This window comes from Notothenia rossii (assembly GCF_949606895.1).
Source record: "Notothenia rossii genome assembly, chromosome: 5".
NCBI classification, from domain to species: Eukaryota; Metazoa; Chordata; class Actinopteri; order Perciformes; family Nototheniidae; genus Notothenia; species Notothenia rossii.
Genome location: NC_136903.1, coordinates 40,318,501 through 40,342,675, shown reverse-complemented (window position 1 = coordinate 40,342,675; position 24,175 = coordinate 40,318,501). Strand labels below are relative to the sequence as shown.

The window sequence follows — 24,175 nt, the reverse complement described above, 5'->3', positions numbered from 1 at the left end:
TTTTCTAATAGTTGCTGTATAGGTTTAAAGTGCTCATGTGGCCCACTTAACTTCTTTTGGGCTTATTTTCTCTAGACCTTGTGGCTTGTTTGTGTCCCTCACAGAATCTGGCAACACTGGTTGCGCATTGCATTGTGGGTGCTTTTGCACGGTAAAAAATATCTGTGGCCGCCATTACAGGAATCCCGCACTGAAAGTGAACCTGAAAGTCTGCTCGGTAGGTTGGTTCATTGTGTTTAATTTGGGAATGGAACCTCATTTCTTAATCAAAAAGGACATTTATGGTAAACATAACATTTGTGTTAATGTTAAATATTTGTTTTATTACGTGTACGTCTGGCAGGTAACTCTCTTCTAACTGGCCCCAGTTAGAATATAGTCCTTAAGCAGTATCCCCCCGTGCAAAAGTTGGCCAGTTCATTGAATTGATAGGTAAAGTTTGTATTTATGGTTAGTTTATTTTCGCAGGTTTGTGTGTTGTTGTTTTATTAGTATCTTTCCAACCTGGCTAACGTTAGCTTCCATTGGCACAGTGTTTTCCCCCCAAACACCGCGGTCAATACAGCTATAATAATATCATATCGACTAATATATATTCGATAGGCTTTGTTGACATTTGAAGGTGTGTGTGTTATGTTGTGGTTACATTTGGATTAAAAGTAGTATTGTAAAAGGCAGCGGGCTAATGTTAGCTTCCATTGGCACAATGTTTTCCCCCCAAACACTGCGGTCAATACAGCTATAATAGTATCATATCGACTAATATATATTCGATAGGCTTCGTTGACATTTGAAGGTGTGTGTGTTATGTTGTGGTTACATTTGGATTAAAAGTAGTATTGCAAAAGGCCGCGGGCTAACGTTAGCTTCCCGTTAGCTTCCATTGGTACAGTGTTTTCCCCCCAAACACTGCGGTCAATACAGCTATAATAGTATCATATCGACTAATATATATTCGATAGGCTTCGTTGACATTTGAAGGTGTGTGTGTGTTATGTTGTGGTTACATTTGGATTAAAAGTAGTATTGCAAAAGGCCGCGGGCTAACGTTAGCTTCCCGTTAGCTTCCATTGGTACAGTGTTTTCCGCCCAAACACTGCGGTCAATACAGCTATAATAGTATCATATCGACTAATATATATTCGATAGGCTTCGTTGACATTTGAAGGTGTGTGTGTTATGTTGTGGTTACATCTGGATTAAAAGTAGTATTGCAAAAGGACGCGGGCTAACGTTAGCTTCCCGTTAGCTTCCATTGGCACAGTGTTTTCCCCCCAAACACTGCGGTCAATACAGCTGCCAAAATCTGGACAAACTTAATGATTATTATCCACTTTCTTCTTACCAGAGAGGTGCGAGGTTGCTCATTCCTCTTAAACACATGCCAACATGGAGCTTGTGAAAGATGTGGTTAAGAAAGCCATACCATCGCTCAGTAGTGATAAGATGGATGCACTCATGGCTAGACTGGTGGAATTAGGAGTTCAATGTGAAGATGACCTGATCCTTGTGGATGCCCCGGACATTCAGGACACTCTGCCACTCATTCAGTGCAGAAGACTCGTTAAGGCTTTCCAAGGAGGTAAGTTTTTTTATTTGTAACCCTAATCTGCACAGTACTGAGGGGTGGACAACACCGACAAAATCAAATATCACCATTATGTATTTATGACTATGTAATGTTAACAGTTGGGTAAGTTCAGTTCATTCTTTAAAATCAGGAAAACACAACAGGTATCACAATATGATACCCAAAATCCTATTCAATAATCTCATATGATATATCAATATATTGCCCAACCCTGTATACTGTCTGTACAAATTCACAGACCCTTAAGGGTCCATTTGTACCCCTGGTGGTCTCCAACGGACATTGAAAACCAGTGTATTAATTAATTAGTAGCATTGGTGATGTGGTTAATTTATGGGGTATGTCATCCATAGATTCACAAGCTGCACCACAGTTCAGAAGCCCTGGCCCTGGCCCTACATCTACACCTCTGCCACAGAGTGATGATCTGTCCCCAACACCACCTGAAGCACCACCTGCCCATACCCCATCTGCCCACTCCCCATCCTGTGAGCCATATTCCATACCATGGCACAAAATGCCCTCAAAGCTCATGGATGTGTTGGGTGAAAAGAAATGGGTAAAGTCGAAAGAAAGACTACAGATGGTTCAGATCATTGTTGATGATTACCTCCATAAACACCCTGGAAGACCTGGTAGATCCAAGCTGATGGAAATCGCCAAGAACATTGTAGGACAATATCCTCTGTCTTTCAAACAGACAGAGCCCTTTGGAAATATGCCGTTTGCAAAAGGTGGTTGTGGTCCTCTCTTTACCCAGCTAGAAAACAGAGTTGAAAATATTAAGAGAACATCAACCCCAGGAAAGAGGCGAGCAGAGGGTGGAGAGGGTGAAGTTCAGCGGAAGAAAAAGTCAAGAAATTCCGATCGTTATGGATGTGTGGAGTGGGATGTTGCTGTAAAGGGAACTGAGAGTAGAGCAGAACTGCTGTCAAAACGAAATGAATTGAAAAGTGCCTTCAAAACCCATGATCCTCAGGTAGGGCTCCAACCATCCATTATGTTCTTGTGTATGTATGGATTACTTTTTGATTGAGTAATTGAGAGGCTAATATTTGAGTTTGATTTATTTTTGGTATATCAATTCAAATTGGTTTTGTATAACTAACAAAAAATAACTGATCTACAAGTTCACAATGGGACTCGTTGTGCGCTTGTATATCAGCTATTTTCACCCGAAATTGATTTATCTGTATTTATATTGATCATTTGTTTTATTATTGATTGAATTTATTAGTTTGATTAACTGTTGCCTCATATCTTTAGGAGTCATCTGTTTCGAAAACTGATGGCTGAAACATATCCCATCCAGCGTGAAACCATCAACGACGGAACCAATGTAAAGGTCCTAAAGGAAGAGTGGCCATTTCTTTTTGAAGCTGCTCACCTGTTTGATCATGCATCTAGACTCCTTGGCTTTTCGTTACAAAACAAGCTGGCACAGGAGCTTTCCAAAAAAGAACCGGGCATCAACAACTTCCTTGACACCAAAGGGATGAAGATGGGTGAAGGTCCAGTACAGCTGATCTGTGGCATTGTGAGATACTTCAAGGAAAACCCTGATCACCTTTTCTGCAAAAATGAGGTACATTTTATGGATTTTAAACCCCACTTTGCGCTGCTGATAATATCGAAATTGGTAAACCATCTCTCCTGGAAACGAAGATAAAAGGAAATCAGTAAAATCCTTGATTTATTTTCCCGACCAGGAGAAAATCCCTCATATAATTATACACTTCCATCCCGGCAGAGCTCCTCTGTCTTGGAGGACCAAATGCTGTCCCCTAATAGAACAAGGTCTTGTAAGGACAGACTTTCCCCCCCTGACCGAAAAGGATTCTGATCCTAACATTAATCGATTATGTTTGTGTAAACAATATTTTTTTATAACTACTATTAACATTATTGTCTATGGTTGCCTCTGATACAGACGCTGGCAGATGGTCTATTTGCCTGCCTGACTGTGTGTTTGCGTACATTGGAAACATAAAATCAACACATTCATATGTGTATCTTTGTTGTTTTATTTTTCGAAAACAGTACTCCGCAGATGCTGAACTCAGCCTCCCCTGTACCCCATGCATCCTAATCAGAGGTTTGTAGTTGAATCATTTTTGCATCCCAGCAAGCTTGGAGATATGTTCTCCATTTGTTCTTAGGTTTACTGATGAGACGATTTGTTGTGATGAAAAGGTATAGAGTTGGTTGATTTTGTTTTGTAAATGGTGCTCAGAACTATGTTGATTAGGGCCAAAATCTTTAAATTTAAGTACACTTGTATGTAAAGTCTGACAAACTAAATGCAGAATACCTTTTCAAAGTATTTGTTGCTTGTTCTTACCATAACCTGTGTTTGGGCTGAGTATGGAAGATTTGGCACGTGTGTACGTTATTATTTTTTTTAATTACTAATACATATTGTTTTTGTGATCTATGTTTAAGGTGACCATCTATTCCAGATTGCTGTTGATCAGGAAGTTGTGAATGACCACATCACCTCCCCCATTGTGGCCCTGAGCTATGCTTTCTGCTTGTTTTATGTCTGCAACATTGAATATCCAAAGGAGATGTCTCTTACCCTGGAATTCATGCAAAGGTAAGCAGCTCATTGTTTTGAAATGTATAAGCTGGGGTATTCAAATTCTGAGACTGAGGGCTTCCCACCAGACAAAGCATGTAAAAAGGTATCCACTCATCGTCCCTTAGATTACTAGCATAGTTGTGCTCAATTCCAGGATGCTTATGGGATCATGATTATTAAATATAATATATATTATATGTTTTGATCCCATTGACACTCTACAATCGAGCCAAGATATTCATTGCTCTTTGACAGGGGTCTTCAATGTTGTTCAGTCCAAGGACCCCTTAGCTGAGAGAGATGAACCAGGGACCCAAATACTGCCTAAAATTGTATTGCAGATTCAACTTTTTCATAGAGTTCATAGACCTGTTTGACAGCACTATCACCAGTGTTGTGTAAAGTTTGTTTGCTTACACATGATCTTTTCTATTGTTTGTTTCATGTTAATGTGTATTATCAAACATATAATCACTTAAACCCTCAATACTTAATAAATGTTCCTATAACACAGGCAGCACATTTTGCAGCTTCCTGTTGAAGGCCCATGCTCTTTCATATAACTTCAGACTACACCAAGTACATAGAAAAGGTCTGTCCTAAGGCATTTGGCATTTATTAGGCTCTGACACTGGGTGATTGGGAAAACATGTACAATATTCCTAACAACTATCTCTGAGCTATCTCTTTAACCAAAGACACACATTTAGGCTATTCTATGTGAGCTGCTTTTGTGACTAATATAACAAAATCCATACCAGGATTCATGCCCCAATGTTAATACTTGTTGTGTAACGTGTACATTTGCACCGAGTGTCACAGTTACCACTCCACTCAACGTTTGACGCCTGTGCTCTTGTTGCAGATGAGCTTAGTGGTTGTGTCACACTTAAGATTGACTGAAATCTGACAAGTAGACTGCGATATTGAAAGTAGCAAATTTAGATGCAGTTTTAATGCAGTGGTTGTATGTGTGAAATCAAAATTGAGCAACTATGTTATCTATTTTGTGACTAAAATGTATATAGACTGTGTACAATCATAATCGATGCAAATAAATCAACCCTCTTTACCTTGGTTGCCTGTAAAGCTGCTGCAATGAAATCTGGACCTCCGTCTTTGTGCACTGGATCACAACTCGCCTATCGTGATTATGTGAATTGGTCTGCATTATGAGAATACAAACAAACATGATCCACCTATAGTATGTAGCCAATAACCAAAACCATTGTGGATTTAGTAACTCCTCCTGTCAAATGTTCACCTGTGCATTTAACAAACTATAACACCGCACACTGTCACCTCTAAATTGTATATGTATGTTTAACAAACACACAACTCCACGATAAATGTAGCAAATACCAAGACATTTTACATATAAAATATAGAGGCTGCTACAGTAGGCTGCTGTAGGCTATGTCACAGTGGTGATTATGACAGGAAAAGTCACTAAATACACTATATAGCCTAGTTTGTCAGCACAAAATAATAGTTTTGTTAATTCATATTGTAAAGGTGCATAATGTTTGTATTCTCAAATGCAAACCTATTACCACCACCGAGGAGTGGTGATCCAGAACGGGTTCAGAGGGACCAGAAAGAGGTCCCACTGTCATTGAAACAATCTTCCCGGACAGCACTGTTTACAACAGACTCGCCGGCCATTTTTGACGGCTCATGTAAATTATATATTTTTTTGTCACAAAATAGACCATTACTCATTGTTCATTAATTTTAGACATACATTTCAGATTAAAAGTTTGTTATCAATCGTCACAACTTCTTTCAGCACTCGTGACTACTAGCGACTACTACTAGCTGTGCTACTCATGCACTGAGTTAACGGTGCCCTGAGATCGTTCATTGCACGTACAGTATATCCACACAAGTCACAGGTGCACGGGTTATGCTGAGATTTCCAGTATAGTATGTTGGTGATGAGCAGACTTTAACAGCACGTTGTCTGAGTTGCTCAGCTTACAGGAGCAAAGTGTTATTGTAGTAGTAGTATTTTGCAACATTAGCTGTAGATGGAAACACACACACGGGCATGGTGGAGAAAACAAATGTATGCTATTTTAGACGGCTCCACTCCTGTAGAGCCACACTACAAGTAGTATCTCAGCTTTGTCTGCATGTTACTCTTTAGTTCAGTTTCATTCATTTAGTTGCATGTGCAGCTAAACATATTTCTGTTTCCTTAGAGTTTTCTTTGGAATGAATCCTGACCGAGGGTCCAAGGCTGAGATGAAGGGGAAGAAACAGCATCACATTCCTCCAAAACTGTCGAAGCTCGTGACTGAGCTGAAGGAATTTGACTGGCACATGTGAGCTTTCCTCAAAGCTCAAAACCGAACTTTTTGGACTGGACTTTTGGACTAAACATACCAACACACACACACTTAAAAAAAAAAAAAGTTTACTTTTTTTAAATTTGTCACTGCATGTTCTCCTACAGGTTGGGGCAGCGCCTGTCAGCGGGGAATGTTGAGTGGGAGGTGTAGAACGGAGTTGCTACATCCTCTTGGAGGGGGCTCCTCCTTCCTCACTGACAGGTGAGCCAGTAGGGTGCAACAGCAGTGGCAAACATTGGGAGGAATTTATAACTACTAATTTGATCTTGAGGCGCACATGTACACACAGCCCGACCTCTAACATCATGGTGTTAAGAAAAAGGTTATTGTTGCTGTTATTTTACATACTTGAATGTATGTTCATGTTAGGGTTTTACAATTGTATGGAAATGTCTTAAAAAAAAAACATTTGTATGGCACTCAGGTAGCGAGGGGTAAAATTATTGCCCACCACCACAGATTCTTTGGGTTCAAATCCCCCATGTTCGGGGGGAGGGAAGTTGGGAGGGTGATATTTGTCACTGCATGTTCTCCTACAGGTTGGGGCAGTGCCTGTCAGCGGGGAATGTTGAGTGGGAGGTGTAGGACGGAGTCGCTACATCCTCCTGGAGGGGGCTCCTCCTTCCTCACTGACAGGTGAGCCAGTAGGGTGCAACAGCAGTGGGAGAAAAGTTCAGTTTTTTCATTTCATCATTAAATGCACTTTATACATTAGCAAAAAGGAAATAAATGCACTTGTATGGAAAAAATGGTATACATTTTGTTCAATTTCTATATATTGTGCTTTATTCAGTTTGCTTGAAAGTGTAATGATTGTTATTTATTTAGTATTAGGATATATATATATTTTTTATCCCAAGATTTAAAAAAAAAGATATTGGGATTAACGGAAGTGTCTGTAAATAGTACATACTAAGGACTGTTAAAATACGGAATTGTCCGTATTAGGATTAACAGAAGTGTCCGTAAATATTACGGACAAAGTCTTGTTAATCTACAGAAATATCCGTTATAAGGTTGACAGAAGTGTCCGTATATGGTACAGACAAAGTCTTGTTAATCTACAGAAATATCCGTTAAAGGGTTGACGGAAGTGTCTGTAGAATAACGGACAATGTCCTGGCAGCAAATTACCAGCACTTTGTCCGTTTTTCAACGGATTTTTTTTTTACAGTGTACTTCCATCTACGTAACATTGCAAAAATCAGGCATATCTTGCCTCAAAACGATGCAGAGAAACTAGTCCATGCATTTGTTACTTCAAGGCTGGATTATTGTAACTCCTTATTATCAGGGTGTACCAAGAAGTCAGTCAAGTCGCTTCAGCTGATTCAAAATGCTGCAGCTTGTGTACTAACCAGAGTTAGGAAAAGGGACCAGATTACTCCTGTTCTGGCTGCCTTACACTGGCTCCCTATAGAACACAGGATAGAATTAAAAATTCTTCTTCTCGCCTACAAAGCCCTTAATGGGCAGGCGCCATCTTACCTTAAAGAACTCATTATACCCTATTGTCCTACTAGGGCATTGCGTTCCAAGAATGCAGGGTTGTTGGTTGTTCCTAGAGTCTCTAAAAGTACAATGGGAGCCAGAGCCTTTTCTTATCAAGCTCCACTTTTGTGGAATCAGCTTCCAGTTTGTGTTCGGGCGGCAGACACCCTATCCGTTTTAAGAGTGCGCTTAAGACCTTCCTTTTTGATAAAGCTTATAGTTAGGGCTGATTAGATTCAGCCCCTAGTTTTGCTGATATAGGCTTAGTTTGTCGGGGGGTATCTTACTTCTTCCTTCTCTCTGTCTATACCTGTGTACTCTCATGTTCCGATTAACCCAGCTTCCCCAAATTTCTTTCTTTTTGGTGTCTATATACGCCGGGATCCGGAGTCATGGATGATCCTGCGGTCCTGTGTCATGGATCGCGAGTCCTGGATCTTGAGTCGTGGCTGTGGTCCTGGATCATAAGTCCTGGATGGATATCCTCGTGGATTCATCTTCCTATTATACACACATGCATTTCCAAACATTTGGACTACCTATGTTGCAAATGTATTATCTTTTCAATTTACACACGGCATCTATTGCACGTCTGTCCGTCCTGGGAGAGGGATCCCTCCTCTGTTGCTCTCCCTGAGGTTTCTCCCATGTTTCCCTTTAAACTGTGGGTTTTCTCTGGAAGTTTTTCCTTGTACGATGTGAGGGTCTAAGGACAGAGGGTGTCGTATTGTCATACTGATATTCTGTACAAACTGTGAAGTCCACGGAGACAAATGTAACATTTGTGATATTGGGCTATATAAATAAACATTGATTGACATTGATTGATTGATCAGTGCATGCACTGCATCATCCAATCAGTGAGCGATACAGTAAGGGGCTGGGCGATTGTCTGAGGATTTCGTCGGAGGATGGTCTGATGGTTCCTCGGTTATCGCTCCTCCATTCTCGCTCCTCGCTCCTCGATCCTCGGTTCTCCGGCAAAAATAAGGCCATTGGGACGCTAAGATGGCGCAGACAAATCAACTTCCGGTGAGAGTGAGGAGCGAGGAAATGAAAAATAAGAGAAGTGTGAAGGGCCCCAAATGGCGCTGGCAATAACCCACTAGGAAGGACCACTTCTTCTTCGAGGAAGGCTACGCAGTGCGCAGGCTAATGTCCCGCAGTGGCTGTCACTCTGGTGGACTCCGGTACTGCACATTACTCCCAAGACGTTTTCAAAAAAAAGTGAAGCATCCGGGGCTTTTTTCAGAAAACATCCGGGGTAGCCACCCCCTAGCGCCGCCACTGGGCACAGAGTTCACAGGGAAACATTACCAAGCATTACTATGCAGTAATACGATTAGACATGAAAAGTCAGCACCGTATTGCCCACATCAAAATGGCACTGCTGAGAGGAATTGGCGCACTTTTTGACATGGCCAGGTGCATGCTTATAGAAAATGAGATGCCAAAAAGTATGTGGCCCCATGCAGTACACACAGCAGCTGTAGTAAGGAATAGATGCTTTAACAACCGCACAAAACAGACACCTTGCTTTATGCTGACAGGTAGACGGCCTAACCTGTCCATAATGCACAAGTTTGGGTCAGTGTGCTATGCCTATAAGCAAGACAAAAAGAAACTGGACTCAAGGTGTGAAGAGGGAATTTTTGTAGGATGACAAAAATATTCCAGCCTACATGGTCTAGCGATAGAACTATTAAAAAAGCACTTGTATACTAATAAAGGAATGGCTTATCTAAAGCCAGTTGAGTAGCACTTGAAATGTTTTAGCTCTATGAAACCTGATGTACTTATATGATTCTGTTTTCTTCAAGTTTGTACTTTGTTGGTCGAACGCACTTATTGTAAGTCGCTTTGGATAAAAGCGTCAGCTAAATGCAATGTAATGGTCTATTTCCCTCACAGTGGAAAAGTGCAAAAATTTAGACTTGTGAAGTTTGTGTCCAAGACCAATTCAGAAAGATTAACACAAACAGAAACCGTCTCTGATGATGACTTTGAGCCAGGTACAGAACAAATCTGGCCAAATCAAGCGTGATACTAGCGTTAGTCCAGTATCTATACCTGTGGTAACAGAGACAGAAGACGACAACAGTGAGCTTAGACGTTATCCTTCAAGAGTGAGGAAGAAGCCAGCTTACTTATGTGGCAGTGTATGTGGTAAGGAAAGTGAGGATCAGCAACTGACAAATATTGACTATTGTTACAGATTAATGTGCAATATCCCTTTAACATTTAGGGAAGCTGTAACTTCATCTGAGTCAAAACAATGGGTTATTGCAATGGATGAGGAAATGCAATCACTAAAAGAGAATGACACATTTCTCCTGACCAACTTACCTCAAGGTGAGAAAGCAGTGGGGGGTAAATGGGTGTATGATATCAAAACCAATGTTGATGGATCCGAAAGATACAAGGCACGATGTGTAGCCAAGGGATACTGTCAGAAGAGGGGTGAAAACTATGATGAGACATTTTCACCTACCGCTAACCTCACCAGTATCAGAGTGTTAATGCAAAAAGCATTAACACTCCAAATGGATGTCAAAACTGCTTACCTACATGCACCAATAGACTGTGAGATATACATGGAACAGCCAGAGGGTTTTGAGGTCAAATCAAGTAAAGGTGAAACGTTGGTGTACAAGCTAGAAAAGTCACTATATGGGCTCAAACAGTCTGGCAGAAAGTGATAATGATAATATGGGTTGATGACATAATCATTCCAGCTAGTGATAACAATGCATTGAAAGTTGTTAAAGAGATGCTCACAGCTAAATTCAGGATGAAAGACTTGGGGAAACTAAAAAATGTCCTGGGCATTGGTTTTGATCAAACTGATTCATGTGTAAAGATGTCACAGAAAAAATATGTGAACAAAATACTTGAAAGGTTTAACATGCAGGATTGTAAACCAAGAGCGACACCTTGTGAGCAAAAGCTGAACTACTTAGATGATGCTGTACCGATGAAGGATGTTAGAATGTACAGAGAAGCAGTAGGTAGCCTGATCTACCTAGCTGTGTGCACGAGGCCTGATTTGAGTTTTGTTGTCAGTAAACTGTTCCAGTATTTTTCTGAGCCGACAGAAGAGCAATGGCCTACTGTACAACATGTACTGAGATATTTGAAAGGTATAATCGACAGGGAACTGTGTTACCGGAAATGTAAGAGTGAAAAACGAGGCTTACAAGCATACAGCGATGCAGATTGGGCTGCTGATCTAGGTTATTGTGTTGACCTTAATGAGAGCGGGCCACTGGTGTCCTGGAAAACCAAAAAGCAGCAAACTGTCGCTTTATCAACTTGTGAAGCCGAGTATATGGCTTTAGCAGCTACTATGCAGGAGTGTATGTACTTAATACAACTACTAGAGGGCATTGACAAATGTGAATATACACTACCTACGATTTACGAAGACAACCAGGGCACAATAGCGTTGGCAAAGAATCCTGTTAACAGACAGAGATCCAAGCATATTGACATTAAGTATCATTTTCTGAGGTCAACTGTGGAAGGGGGACAAATAAATCTGATTTATTGTCCAACAGACCAAATGGTGGCAGATGTTATGACAAAAGCTGCACCAAAGTTCAAGTTGATTAATTTTGCAAAGTTTATGTTTGGAGAGTAATAATGCCTGTAAATTAGAGTTGCAATTTCTGTAAGGTAGATAACCTTATACTGTAATGTTTTTATTTGTTAAAAGACCACACATGTGATATCAAGTGGGGGTGTTAACATTCAGGTAAATGTGTTACCAATTTGTTTGTTATTTGTTGTGCATGACTGAAAGCCAATAGTGAACCAGGTTAAAGTTCAATGATGGGTATAAATAAAGCCACGCCTCCAATGCCTTTGGACAATCAGCATTTTCGTTTACGGCCATCAAGCACTGGAATACTCTTCCAGTTGAACTTAAAACCTGTACTGATTTTAACTCGTTTTCCCATGGTGCAAAAAAAATGATATTAAGCAACCAGTCATGCCAACATTAATTACAATGTAATCTGAGTTTATTTTTTTTATTTTATTTGAACTGTATTGTCATATCTTAGATTTTTTTTTTATTTAAGTGTATTTGAAGTGTACTAAGTATTATGTTCGTAACCTGTATTTAAATCAGGCTTTGTAATTATTTGAGTGACCGATATCATGTAAGTGTACTATGTATTAATTGATTGAGCAGTCCTTAAATCAGGTTTTAAAATTGTTTGACTGATAGAGATCATGCAATGTTATTATTTTTATTGATTGTTATGAACCTGTCTGAGGACCACAGATGGAAATGAGCTATTAGCTATAATCTGGCATATTGCATCTCTTCTCTTTGCTGAGATTAATGTTTTTGTATGCATGGTCCTTCTATAAATAAATGTAAAAGAAAAAAATGGGAGGGCCCGTTGAATGAAATGCCACTGTGCATGATGCTTCGTTATTCCTTCGCTTATTTGGATGCTAAACAGCAATGAAGTTATGCTTACTCTGCTAACAATTAAAGTGTTATCAAAGCTGGTAAAGGTGCAGCTAGTTTGAATGACTTTGTATACGGCAGGGTAGCTTGTGAATTTACTCCAGGTGGAACTAAAGTCTGATTTAACACTTGATTATATTTCACATCATTCATCCACATCTGTAAAGTAACTAAAGGGATTAAATACATGTAGTGGAGTAAAAGTACACCATTTACCTCTGTATTGTGGTTGAGTAGAATTACAAAGTATTACAAATTGAAATACTCAAGTAAAGTACAAGAATCCCCAAATTGTACTTAAGTACAGTACTTGAGTAAATGTACTAGTTACTTCCATCTGAGTACATCTCCCACATCTGCTCTTATTATTCTTAATGTCATTAACTATGATTTTTATCATAACATCATATTCAGAGTGTGACTATATGGCCAGCTCTGTGTCTGGCTGTCTTGGACTTAATCTGAAGGTAGCAAATATGTGGTTTAACATTAAAAAAAACATGACATTTATTAAGTGTGCATTTTAAAGGTCAGCTCTGAGATTATCCAGGGTATATGCAGGAATCCTGAAGTCAAATTTAATACCTTTTAAGACCTTTTTTAAGACCCTTTCCATACATTTTAAGACCTCATCGCAACTTTGAGTTCTAACCGGTTACATTGGCAACACACTTTACCTCACATTTACTATATTGATTGTAAGATAGTAAAACTAAACAGAGTGCAGACAGACTACTGAAGCCTCCTTTCCACATGAACTTCAACCTCTCTGTGAAGGTCAGGTTTAATGCAGTATGCTGCTTTTTTGCTTCTGTAGACTCTGTGCTCTTTCATCCCAGTAAAACTCCTCAGAAAACATTAGAAACCAGTATTTGACCAATAAACAAAACAATTGACAAAACTTTGAACTATGAAATATGTTAAACTTTGGTGAGCTTCAGCGGGGTAATGCCATATAGGAGCTCCCTCACAAATACCCAGGGGTTAAATTGGGCTGGGGCTGTCCGGGGCTAAGCCCTGGCACATAAGACGATGCTCTGACGTCATCACCCTCACACATTTGTCATATGTTTACAAAAAAGGATATATATGTTAAGACTTTTCTCGTTCTTAATATAGACTATATTTAGGGTCTATTTGTGTTGACTTTACTTTAAAATAGCAGATCTCTGTGACCGGATATAGTTTGGCTTAGACCCCGGCCCCACACGGTAAAACGCATACGCTCGCGCAAAAAAGGCTTCCGTTCACACGCATTCGATTCATTAACGTGTCCGTTCACACTAGACCGCTGGAAATGCTGGAAACGATGTAGTACATATGTCAGGCCTGTAAGTGGCGCTGCTGCCGCCCGAAATACACCAAACGCAGCAAAGGAGACACCGGAGCATGGTTGCCATGGTTGCCCTTCTGTTTATTCTCCGCGGTGGACGGCGTGTTCTCCTGCTGTATCTCTCAGGTAGTCCACCAGCAGATGAAAAACACCCACCTCTCCGCCTCTTCCAAGGAACGAGGGGACCGTGCGGCAGTTTCCGTAAAAAAAATGTTCCGCCGGTCAACATGTCCGTTAAAGTTTAAATCTTCCGTACAAAATTAGGAAAGTGCCGGTCAGAGGTCTTCTTTGTTATTTATTGAGCTTTAAAACAAATTGATAACGACTCTGTTCTCTGTATAATAATATAATAATATTTAATAAACGGTGCCTGCCTCTCTTTTTCTCCCCCTCTTCTGACAGGCCAGCAGCAGCAGGAGACGTGGGGAGAGGGAGGCGGGCTCTTTCATCGTTATCAGAAAATGATCATATAGGGCACACACGGAGCCGTTGGACCCCCAGAGCGTTGCGTATGCCGGTCTACCCACCTTGGGACCCGTTACCGTAGCCGTTTATTCCCCCCCTCCCCACACACAGAGCGGAGCAAGGCAACGAAACTTAAAATAATAAGCAGCATTTTACGGCGCGCTATGCATGGGGCCGCCTTGTGGGGTTTCCCGACATGTCGTTTCAGTAAATTAAAGGGTGTTTCATGTTGTCGTTGCTGTGAACCTTCTTAATACCTTGGAAAATCCTGTTTAATACTTTTTAATACTTTTTAATAGCCTTAATTTTCGCTAAATTGATTGATCAACTTTTAATACTTTTTAAGACCCCGCGGACACCCTGTTATCATCGGATCCTATATATAGTCAGTGAGTCAGTATTGGTCTAATATCAGTTTTATACAAATGTAAGGAATATAATACAACATATATAATACAATATTTATTCATACTGGATAGAGGCGTCATTAAAGTCTCTCGTTGGAACCAGTTCTGGTTTAAAGGTTTACAGGATGGATCAGTTGTACAAAAACACATATGTAATCACACTGCATGATATCAGAAGGCAATGACCTGACGGTCAGATGGATCAGGTGACCTCTGACCCCGTGAGGAGGCGCTGCAGTCCCACTAGAGCTTCTTGGGGACGTTGGTGATGATGGGTTTGGGCCGCGTCTTGAAGATCAGCTTCCGTTTGATGAGCGCGGTCACGCAGTAGGAGGTGGAGGGGGCTCCTGGCTGTTTGGTTTCCATGGGTAACTGTGGGACATCATTGTTTTCATTGTCACTGTCCCGGCAACCCTGGCTGTCCTGCAAATGGCTGGAATGCTTGGTGAGTACAGCAAAGGGTTTTTCCAGTTTCACCTGCTTCCCATAAAGAATATGGTGCCCTACAATTAGCACTGGCACCCCCTGGTGGAGGGAGGAAGAAAGACAGCAGCATTAAGAGCCAGGACTAGTTTCAACTTTTAGTGATAACGTGATAATAATAAATTCAGTTGAACATCACAGAAGAAACACAAATGCATCCAAACTTCATAATGGATAAGCTGAGATAAGTGTTTGCAATATATGCTTGAAAAAAGACAAGCACTACAATCTCCTTGTATATTTCAAGGTTGGGCCTGAGAGAAAATGACTATAAATAAAAAAAGAGAAACTAGTTTGTTGTTTTATTTACTGTAAATTATTAACGCATGTGGTTATTTATTAGAGTAAAAATTACAACTTAGATCTTCAAACAGGGTTCTCACACATTTGTAATCATCAAATTCAAAAGACTTCCCTTAAAATGTAAAGACCCAACATGGCATAATTTGACCTAGCAGTCAAGTCTATTTCTGCTCAGGAACGTATCGAGGGAACTGGATACCATGGCTGAAGTCGAATAGTCCATTTAGCTTAGGAACCTTCATAACGGAGTGAAATGACCCGGAAGTCCCTCAGTGGCAGCCATGATAAGTGCCGTTCGAATTCTCTAGATGATAGGAAAGGAGGTTTCAAACTTCCTTTATAACCTCCTTTAGCTTAGGAACCACTGGACCTCCCTTGACGAAAGGAGAGGAGAAAATGCTGCCCCACAATGCCTTGCAGCCGCAGCATTTGCCGTCACACAACAGTCGGCCGTTCACGGAAACAAACGATTATGACCGAGAAATTATATCATGAAAGTTACGGCGCTTATCAAGCATTTTAAAACTTAGGTGGTAAGTTGCCAAAGTGCTTTGTTTTGAACGTTCATTAGTATTATAATCAAAAAGACAAATATGAACGTTAGTTTTTACTGAAATGATCAAATAAAGTCAACATTTCACTGAGCTGTGTGGGGTTTGTTCAACTTTTAAAATATGTTTGAATGGTGATATACACAGTGATAGATGTTAAGGACTAACGTTTATAATAAATACATTTCTATTGATTTTAAGATCTTTACTTCATACAATCATACGTATTGGGATCATTTGTATTAATGTGGACCGGAGGGAGAGGGTGACGAGCATAAGTTTCACTTTCCTTTTTTATTTCAATTCCAACTTTGGTTGTGAAAAACATGTTTCTCTGTTGTCCACGTTCATAAACCATAAAACAACAGCATCAGAGCACGGTGCAGAGTCTCTAGATGAGTTTACAGTAGTCCCTCGTTCTTATTAAACATCCATGTTGTAGTCCGCTGTATAGAAAACTATAGGTTACTTACGTAACCCCAGTTCTCAGAGTAACATGAAGTGAGATGTCTCACTATGGGATGCGCCACGACGCATGCGTCATTCAAAATAAGCACCTCTTCTCGCTTCACCATAGCAAGGAGGGCCGTCTGGTGAGACATCTCACTTCATGTTACTCTGAGAACTGGGGTTACGTAAGTACCCTATAGTTCTCATTCATAACACTCCGTTCGATGTCTCACTATGGGAAATCGTAACTCCCGTATTGCCAGACGAGCTTATCTCGAAAATCAACAAACCAACCAGAACCTAACAGGTAGAGCTCTGACTCAGCGGGGCGCCCAGCACTGCTCGGGCCACACTGGGAGCAGAGACGTCTAGCCTGTAAAGGCAGACAAAAGTGAGCGGCGAGGACCAGCCCGTCGCTACACAAATATCTTGGATGGAAACACCCTTGAGCAAACAGCCCAGGGTGTAGCCAGACCCCGAGTCTAAAGAGCACGCAACCCGAAGGTGCCCGCAATTTCCGACTCGTATAGGCCAAAGCAATGGTCTCTACCATTCGGTGGGAGAACCGTCGCCTAGTAACGTGCCTATCCCTGTAAGGGTTTGCCCAGGATACAAAGAGTTGGTCATTATGACACAAAACTCCCTTGATCTGTCTACATAAGTGCATAAGCACGGGCTAGACATAGCAAATTCAACTGCTGTTCCCCGGGGGGGGACAGCGGCGAAGAAAATTGCCTCAATGTCAATTGGGGTATCTGAACCAACCACCTTAGGATAAAGGTAGGATTGGGCCTCAGCAACACTCTAGTTTGCCCTGGGACGAACTAGGTGCGTGGAGGATGCACAGATAGCGCATTAAGTCACTGACTCGCTTGGCGGATGCCAGAGCCAGTGATTGCACTGTCTTTAGTGACAGATGCTTCATGACAGCTTCTCCCAGAGGCTCAAATGAGGTACGAGTGAGCCCATCTGAAACCACTGTCAAGTCCCATAAGGACACTAGTGACCTGGAAAATCCTGTGCTTCCAATTAGGTCCTGTGGAAATGATAGAATCAATCCACGGGACATTGAAAAGAGGTGTGTCCTCTTTTAAGGACATCATTCCTCCCCATCTTCCACTTTCAGTCATAACGAGACACAGTGGATGAAAGTTTCGCACTCTGAGCAGTGCTCGTAGCCCCTCGGGAGACTCACTGTATTCAGATTGCACCACCTACGGGTCAGGTCCATAGGATGAGACACCCCGGGTGTGGGCGAAAACATCATCCCCCCCGCCCCGGACAGAATGTCCCTGGGGGGGGGAGGGGGGGGGGGGCTGTCATGGCTGACCTCACAGCCACTGATAAATCCCCACCTGCCAGTACATTACAGGTCAGTGCGGAACTATCAGGATCAATGCGTGGTTCTGTTCTCTCACTCTGGTCAGAGATGGGTTCTCAGAGCCAGGGGTGGGAATGCGCGCGGGGGAACCGGAGGTCAAACATGCGCGAGTACGCCTACGCCCAACGGTGCATATTAGACCGCGCATTGAAAGAACAGCTGATAATGAGCATAACTTTTTTAATGCGAACAGATCTATCGCGGCTCAGACGCGACACACCCACAGCTGACTCACAACCATTTGATGTGAAGTCCAGTCTGCATATGGTGATACGCCTCTGGGCAGCAGGGCTGTCCCGAGGTTCGTCACAACTGGTGCATGTCTCACTCTCGAGGAGAGGAGGCGACCGCGCAGTGCCATTTTACGCATCTCATAGTGACCACTACTCTCCGCGCGCCCTGACGCGCGGGGTTCAGTCTGAGGGCAGCTGTCCAGTGCTGAAACTCCCTCGGGGGAAGTACAGTCTGGGCTGGGAACAACATGCTTCCTTCTGTGTTTATGATGAAACTCAGGTCGAGCAGGTGTATTACGGGGACATTTGTCTGTGTAATAACCCCCTGTTTTGACTGTGCGAGAAGCAACCAGTCGCACAGGTAGGTTGCCAGGCGAATACCCTGTTGTCTTAACGGGGTTATCGCGGCTTCCGTACATCGTACAAAACCCTCCTGGACTGAGAACAGACCAAAGAGAAGCAGTCCGCACTTGTAAGGGACACCCTGAGATGTAAGTCAAAGATATTCCCTGTGTGGGTAATATGCTGGAGTGTGTAAACATGCATCTCCCAGGTTGACTGATTTGAGCCAGTCATCCTTCTTGTCGCACGAGACATATTAAAGATGTGTGAGTGAGCATTTTGAAGCCGTATCTTTTAAGATATCTGCTTGGAGCTCAACAATCTCAATATTGGCCGAGTTCCGTTCCCTCTTCGTTTGAAAACGGGGAAATACTTGGAATGAGAGCCGCTCTGACTTTGTTCGACGGGTATCACAGATATAGCCTTGTTTTCTATAGGTGAGAGAATCTCCTCTCTCCGAGAACGGGTTGACTCTCTCCGGGCCTGTGAGTACAGAATGCCCGAGAGCGAGGGAGGAGGGGGGGGTGACATTGGGTCGGAGGCCGTAGCCTCGTGTCACTGTCTCGAGAAAGTCCCCGGCAGACATTGTGAACATCTCCTACTGATTTCTCTTTAGAGTCAGCAGAGATGACATGTCTCCCACCCTCAGAGTCTCAATTTTGTCGCGTTCTTGGGGTCCTTTAGTGTCTGAGCACGGTAGTACCTTAATTCGACAATCCTCACCGACAATGCGCATGCGAGTGGTGGCGGTGTTTTTAACAACCTCAGCCGTCACTGCGAGAGCACGTGATGGTGGAGGCTTCACAGTACCAGCCGCCACTGCGTTTTGCACGTGATAGTGGAGGCTTCACAGCACCAGCCGCCACCGCGCTTGCTCGTTATAGTGGTGGCTTCAGAGCCCCAGCTGACACTGCATTTGCACGTGACAGTGGAGGCTCCACAGCCCCAGTCGTCACTGCGTCTGCACGTGACAAAGGCGGCTTGAAAACCCCTGACGCCACTGCGAATGCGCTCAGTGGCAGTGGCTTGAAAACTCCTGTCGCCACTACGCATGCGCGTGGCGAAAGTGCCTTCACAGACCCGTTCTAATGTCCGCCTTTTGAGAGATGCCGTAGCTGCTCGCAAAAGGGGAACAATAGGCGGACTATTTATTGGTTTTATTGTTTTTTCTTTCATTTTTTTGAGCTGCGCCCTCAGTTTTAGCCTGGATGCGTCAGCGGAAATGGTTTATACAGAAAATAACACAACAATATTTGACAGACATGTGTATTTGTGCACTTGAGGATGGCGTTGAGGCATCTCTCGAGGCAGGAACACATCTGGAGCCGGAGAACGCAGCTCTGTCACAGAGGGGAGGAGAGGAGGCCGTCAGGTTGCTTGCTTCTTCCTTCCCGTCAGGTGGCTGAGGATCTGGGTCGGTTGCGCCTGCGTGGCTGCTGCCGGAACCGGAGATCTGCTCGGCCAGCTCGCCCCCGTCTCCTGCCTGGGCTGGGGACTCGGGTCGGGCTGCTGCCTCAGCTGCCTCAGTATCATACACCGAGCAGGGTGAGGGTCATTTCGGGCCGGGGGCTGCCGTGAGACCGTCGTAGGTGGCGGCCGGACCCTCCGAGGAAGACAGAGGTGTAGGGCCTCGTCTTCTCTCCTTTTCGACTCCCGTCTCCGCTGTAGTGAGACCAGAGCAGAGCCGAAAATGCCCTCGGGAACGATAGGCATGTCCATCACATCCTCCTTTTCCCGGTCTGGGAGGCTGGTCAGGTCGAGCCACCTGGCTCTCTCCTGCACCACCATTATGCCCATGATCTTGCCCGTGGCCTGGACCGTGCAGCGTTGTACCCGGAGGCAAATGTCCGTTGCCGCTGCGATCTCGTCCCATAAGGCTGGCCCAGACCCGCTCGCCAGAACCCCGCAGAGCTCTGCCTGGTAGGCAGTTAGCAGCGAGGAGATGTTGAGGGCCCTGGCGGACAACGCTGCGGCCTTGTAGGCTCGATCCGCCAGCGTGGACTGCAGTCGGTCCGCCTTCACCGGCAGCGTAGGGTTCCAGCTCGGTGCAGACGCCATCCTCGGGAGGAGATGAGCTGCCACCAGCGGTTCCATTGGCGGTATGCGGAGCAGGCCGAGCCTCTCCATACATTCACAGTCCAGGGAGGAGGCACCCTGGATTGGGGCCTTGTTACTGTAGGGACGGTCTCTCCAGGAGACCGAGACCTCATCCAGCAACTCTGGAAAAACCGGCAGGAGTTGCCTCTTTCTCCTCGCTGCTTGGGGCACATTTTTCCCCTCGTAGCGGGACCTAGAGGTCTCCTTGGCCATCTCGGGCCATGAGATGTCTAGCCTGGATGCAGCACGTTGGAACACAGCCTGCAGGTCCACGCTCAGACAGGGCGAAGCTGGTGTGCTATCGTCCGGCAGAGCAGCCATCGCTCCCGGCATGTCAGCTGGAGCTGATGGTGTGAAGAGACTTTCCTCCTGCACATCCGAGTCAGAGAGCAGGAACTCAGAGGTATCCTCTTCGTTCTCCACCTCTTCTGACTCCGGGGTATCTATCGCGAGTGTGGCAATGGTGGGGCCCAGCCGGGGGGCCCAGCTTGGTATAGCGTGGGGTCCCACTCTCACGTCCCTAGCCGCTACCGAGTACCAGCCTGATACAGGGTGGGACTCCGGTTCTGCAGCTGCCGCCGTTGATGGACCCCAGACCGACACAGTGCGGGGTTCAATCTTAGCGGGGGACGTCCTCGTGTCCTGATAGCCATCCGGCGCATCAGAGTACGTGAGGAGGTCCCATCTCGCCAGGCTAGTTTTTAGCCGTCGGCGGAGGCTCTTTCGGGACATGCGGGAGCAATGCCCGCACGAGCCGGGGTTATCGACAGCATCCTGGGCGTGTTCCAGCCCGAGGCAGGCGAGCAGACCTGGTGTGTGTCTGTGTCCGAGATCTTGAACCCGCAGCCACAGAGCCTTGCAACTGAGTTCCCGGCTCCTCTGGTGTGAGGGAGAGAGGCGTCCATCTTGTCTGCCGTGGTGACGGCGTGGAGAGGGCCCGCTCTCAGAAGGACAGTTGCCCGGGAAAAAATTGAACAACTTGTCCTTATTCCGGAGAAAAGCGACGGCGTAGATTTATTCTCCGCGCTCACATTATGCTGGGCCCACGTGCCTTAGCACTGCTGCTATGACTCCATCCTAGGGGAAACACTGTATCGTGTCATGGCGATAACCGTTATAAACGCGATATGCGCATGCGCGATATTCACATCGCAGGGACGTGCGGTTTTATTCCCTTTTTTTTTAAGGGCGATATTAAGTAGGTAAATGAACTCAAACACGTCATATTACAATTATTTTGCTGCTTGCTACAAAAGGAAAACTTGCGCAGCTCTCATGTCAGGGGTGCTTGAGTGAGTGACATGCAGGCTCTGCATGCACAGCAAACCACCAATCACAATCATTCTTGATCAGATCACAGCAGGCCCCGCCCCGCTAGTTTGCAGACCATCAAAACACAGGTAAAAAATTAGCGAGGCACAGGAGGCCAATACCGGCGAGAATTAAGATGTACTTCCAAAAAGAAGAGCAACATCTGCCATCTGGAACTATTTGGGATACAAAAAGGTTCTTCCCTTCTTCATTCACAGATGAACCCCCTTATTTGAGGGTAAGCAACATGCATTATCATGACATGTTAGATCATGACTTAAGGTATGATGAGTCAACCAGTTAAGATCTAGACCTCCGTGACTAAAATCCTTCATCCGGTTAAATATAGTTTAAAAAAATGCAATATATATCGCAGGGGAAAAATATATATATCGCAATGTCAGTTTTTTTCAATATCGTGCAGCCTTACGGGACAAGATACTTTCTGGAGGCAGGTGGAGAGTGAAACAATGTCGCAACTGAGAGAAGACATGTTAGTTGGCAATTAATTTAACAAGAGCATTGTATAATCTTTGCAGATAGCGCATTATGCATGTCATTCTTTACTTTCTTTATGAACTTTGTAGGTGTCTCTGAGCACTGGAGAAAGAGTTATGAATATACATGATACAAATATCATATATTATTATTATGATTATTGTTGAATGAGCCAGATTTGATTTGTAACTCTAAAACTAAGTTTGCCTTTGATATCAGCAGTGTGAGGTACCGTGTTCACCTCTATGGTGTAGAGCAGGTCTCCCATCACGTTCCCTGCCAGAGCAGAGTTGTGTCTGGAGAACATCTCTCCCTGCAGCTCCACCAGCAGCCACTCAGCAGGACTGCTGCCATCCACACTTGATCTGCAGGAGCACCAACACAGCCTCAAATCAACTGAAAGACTTGGAGACTGGAGATATCCTCCACCACATGTTAGAGTCCTGCATTATCAACCCTACATAAGTAAAAGTATGTAAGTATTATCATCCAAATTCACTTAAAGTATGAATAGTAAAAGTAGTGATTGCGCAGTAAAACTTTCTCTGTGATTTACTTTGTGATTAATATTTCTGCAGCATTCATGTGTATGTTGAGTCTTCCTGCTGTAGGAGTTTTTAAGGTTCGGTTCAACTCATTTATATACTGGTAAATCTACAGCAATGCATGATATTAATATGTATGTAGTTCTGTTGCTTGTGAAGATGCATTTTCCACCGGATCCAGGAGGATTCAAAATGTTTTTCAGCGAGAAAGAGAAGAATTGTGTCAATACAAACGACAAACACCTTCACCTATCAGGGTTAAACACAGGTACACGGTTTTCACTGGACAAGAAGCTTTTACAAAACTTTAATCTAAAAATCACTCATAAATGTTGCTCAATAGGAAGTGCAACGCTTCCCTCTGAGATGTAGTGAAATAGAAGTATAAATGTGCTAAAGTAAAGTAACTAAGTACTTAGTAAATATACTTAATTACATCACTCTGGTTCACTCCCTACATTTTCCATAAACGTGTTCCCTAAGAAGTGTTTTGTCCCTGTGTTTATGAGTGCTATATCTCATTCACAGTGCCCTTACTCTTGTATTACAAATGATCAGTGGTGTAAAGTAACTAAGTACATTTACTATTGTACTTATACTTTTGAGAGACGTGTACTTGAACTGAGTATTTCAATGTGTTGCTACTGTTTACTTCTACTCCACTACAAATCAGAGGTTAGTAGTGTACTTTTATTTAATACAAATGTAGTTACTTTATAGATGTGGATGAATGATGTGAAATATAATCAAGTGTTGAATCAGACTTTAGTTCCACCTGGAGTAAATTCACAAGCTACCCCGCAGAATACAAAGTCATTCAAACTAGCTGCACCTTTACCAGCTCTGATAACACTTTAATCATTATAAAACATATCATATATATTATTCTGAAATCTGCACAAGGACTACTTTTACTCAATTTTGATGATAAAACTTTTGTACTTTTACTTGAGTAACAGTGTAGGACTTTTATTTGTATTCCTACACTCTGGTACTACACTACCTGAGTACTTCCTCCACCCAGGGACTCCTCCAGGCGGTATACATAAACCTTTAGGCTGAACACATGCGGTATATCTTACCTTATGACTATTTGAACCATCGTGCTGTTAGAGAGCGGACACCGTGCTGCAACACGAACAGGATGAAACAGACCGACACGTTACCGAGGCATTAAAAGTGCCCAACACAGCAGTAACTATAAGAGAACAAAAACCAACAATAGCATTCAGAACGCTGTGTATTAACCGTCTATACAGAAACGTTTACAGTATGTGCA

The 24,175-nt window shown here is 43.3% G+C and overlaps 2 protein-coding genes across 3 annotated transcripts; one reads left to right on the top strand and one right to left on the bottom strand.

The window, feature by feature from the left end:
* The first annotated feature begins 62 nt into the window (after positions 1-62).
* LOC307040238 (uncharacterized protein) lies at positions 63-6,980 on the top strand. 2 transcript variants are annotated; one of them, XR_013808454.1, is made up of 6 exons: positions 63-1,582; positions 1,945-2,570; positions 2,858-3,176; positions 3,632-3,686; positions 4,034-4,187; positions 6,377-6,980. XR_013808454.1 is itself a non-coding variant. In XM_079682892.1 (5 exons), exons 1-5 carry the CDS (start codon positions 2,560-2,562, stop codon positions 6,501-6,503), a joined length of 666 nt encoding a protein of 221 aa, XP_079539018.1. In that variant the 5' UTR covers positions 2,317-2,559; the 3' UTR covers positions 6,504-6,980. The 2 variants fall into 2 exon arrangements, 1 of the variants encoding a protein (XP_079539018.1); XM_079682892.1 differs by lacking the exon at positions 63-1,582 and having other exon boundaries at positions 2,317-2,570.
* A 7,764-nt stretch (positions 6,981-14,744) lies between these two features.
* On the bottom strand, positions 14,745-24,118 carry chtf8 (CTF8, chromosome transmission fidelity factor 8 homolog). Its single transcript, XM_079682895.1, has 3 exons — positions 23,979-24,118; positions 22,593-22,716; positions 14,745-15,227 (listed from the first exon to the last, which is right to left on the bottom strand). Exons 1-3 carry the CDS (start codon positions 23,996-23,998, stop codon positions 14,946-14,948), a joined length of 426 nt encoding a protein of 141 aa, XP_079539021.1. The 5' UTR covers positions 23,999-24,118; the 3' UTR covers positions 14,745-14,945.
* Positions 24,119-24,175: the final 57 nt, after the last annotated feature.

What these genes read in the sequence shown, in the direction of transcription:
- LOC307040238 (XM_079682892.1), top strand. An exon ending in CCCATGCATCCTAATCAGAG is followed by an intron (nt 3,687 to 4,033) that starts GTTTGTAGTTGA and finishes TCTATGTTTAAG; the next exon opens with GTGACCATCTATTCCAGATT. An exon ending in ACCCTGGAATTCATGCAAAG is followed by an intron (nt 4,188 to 6,376) that starts GTAAGCAGCTCA and finishes CTGTTTCCTTAG; the next exon opens with AGTTTTCTTTGGAATGAATC.
- chtf8 (XM_079682895.1), bottom strand. Translation starts at nt 23,998, where the DNA reads ATGGTTCAAATAGTCATAAG. An exon ending in ATGGTTCAAATAGTCATAAG is followed by an intron (nt 22,717 to 23,978) that starts GTAAGATATACC and finishes GTGCTCCTGCAG; the next exon opens with ATCAAGTGTGGATGGCAGCA. An exon ending in ACCTGCTCTACACCATAGAG is followed by an intron (nt 15,228 to 22,592) that starts GTGAACACGGTA and finishes TCCCTCCACCAG; the next exon opens with GGGGTGCCAGTGCTAATTGT.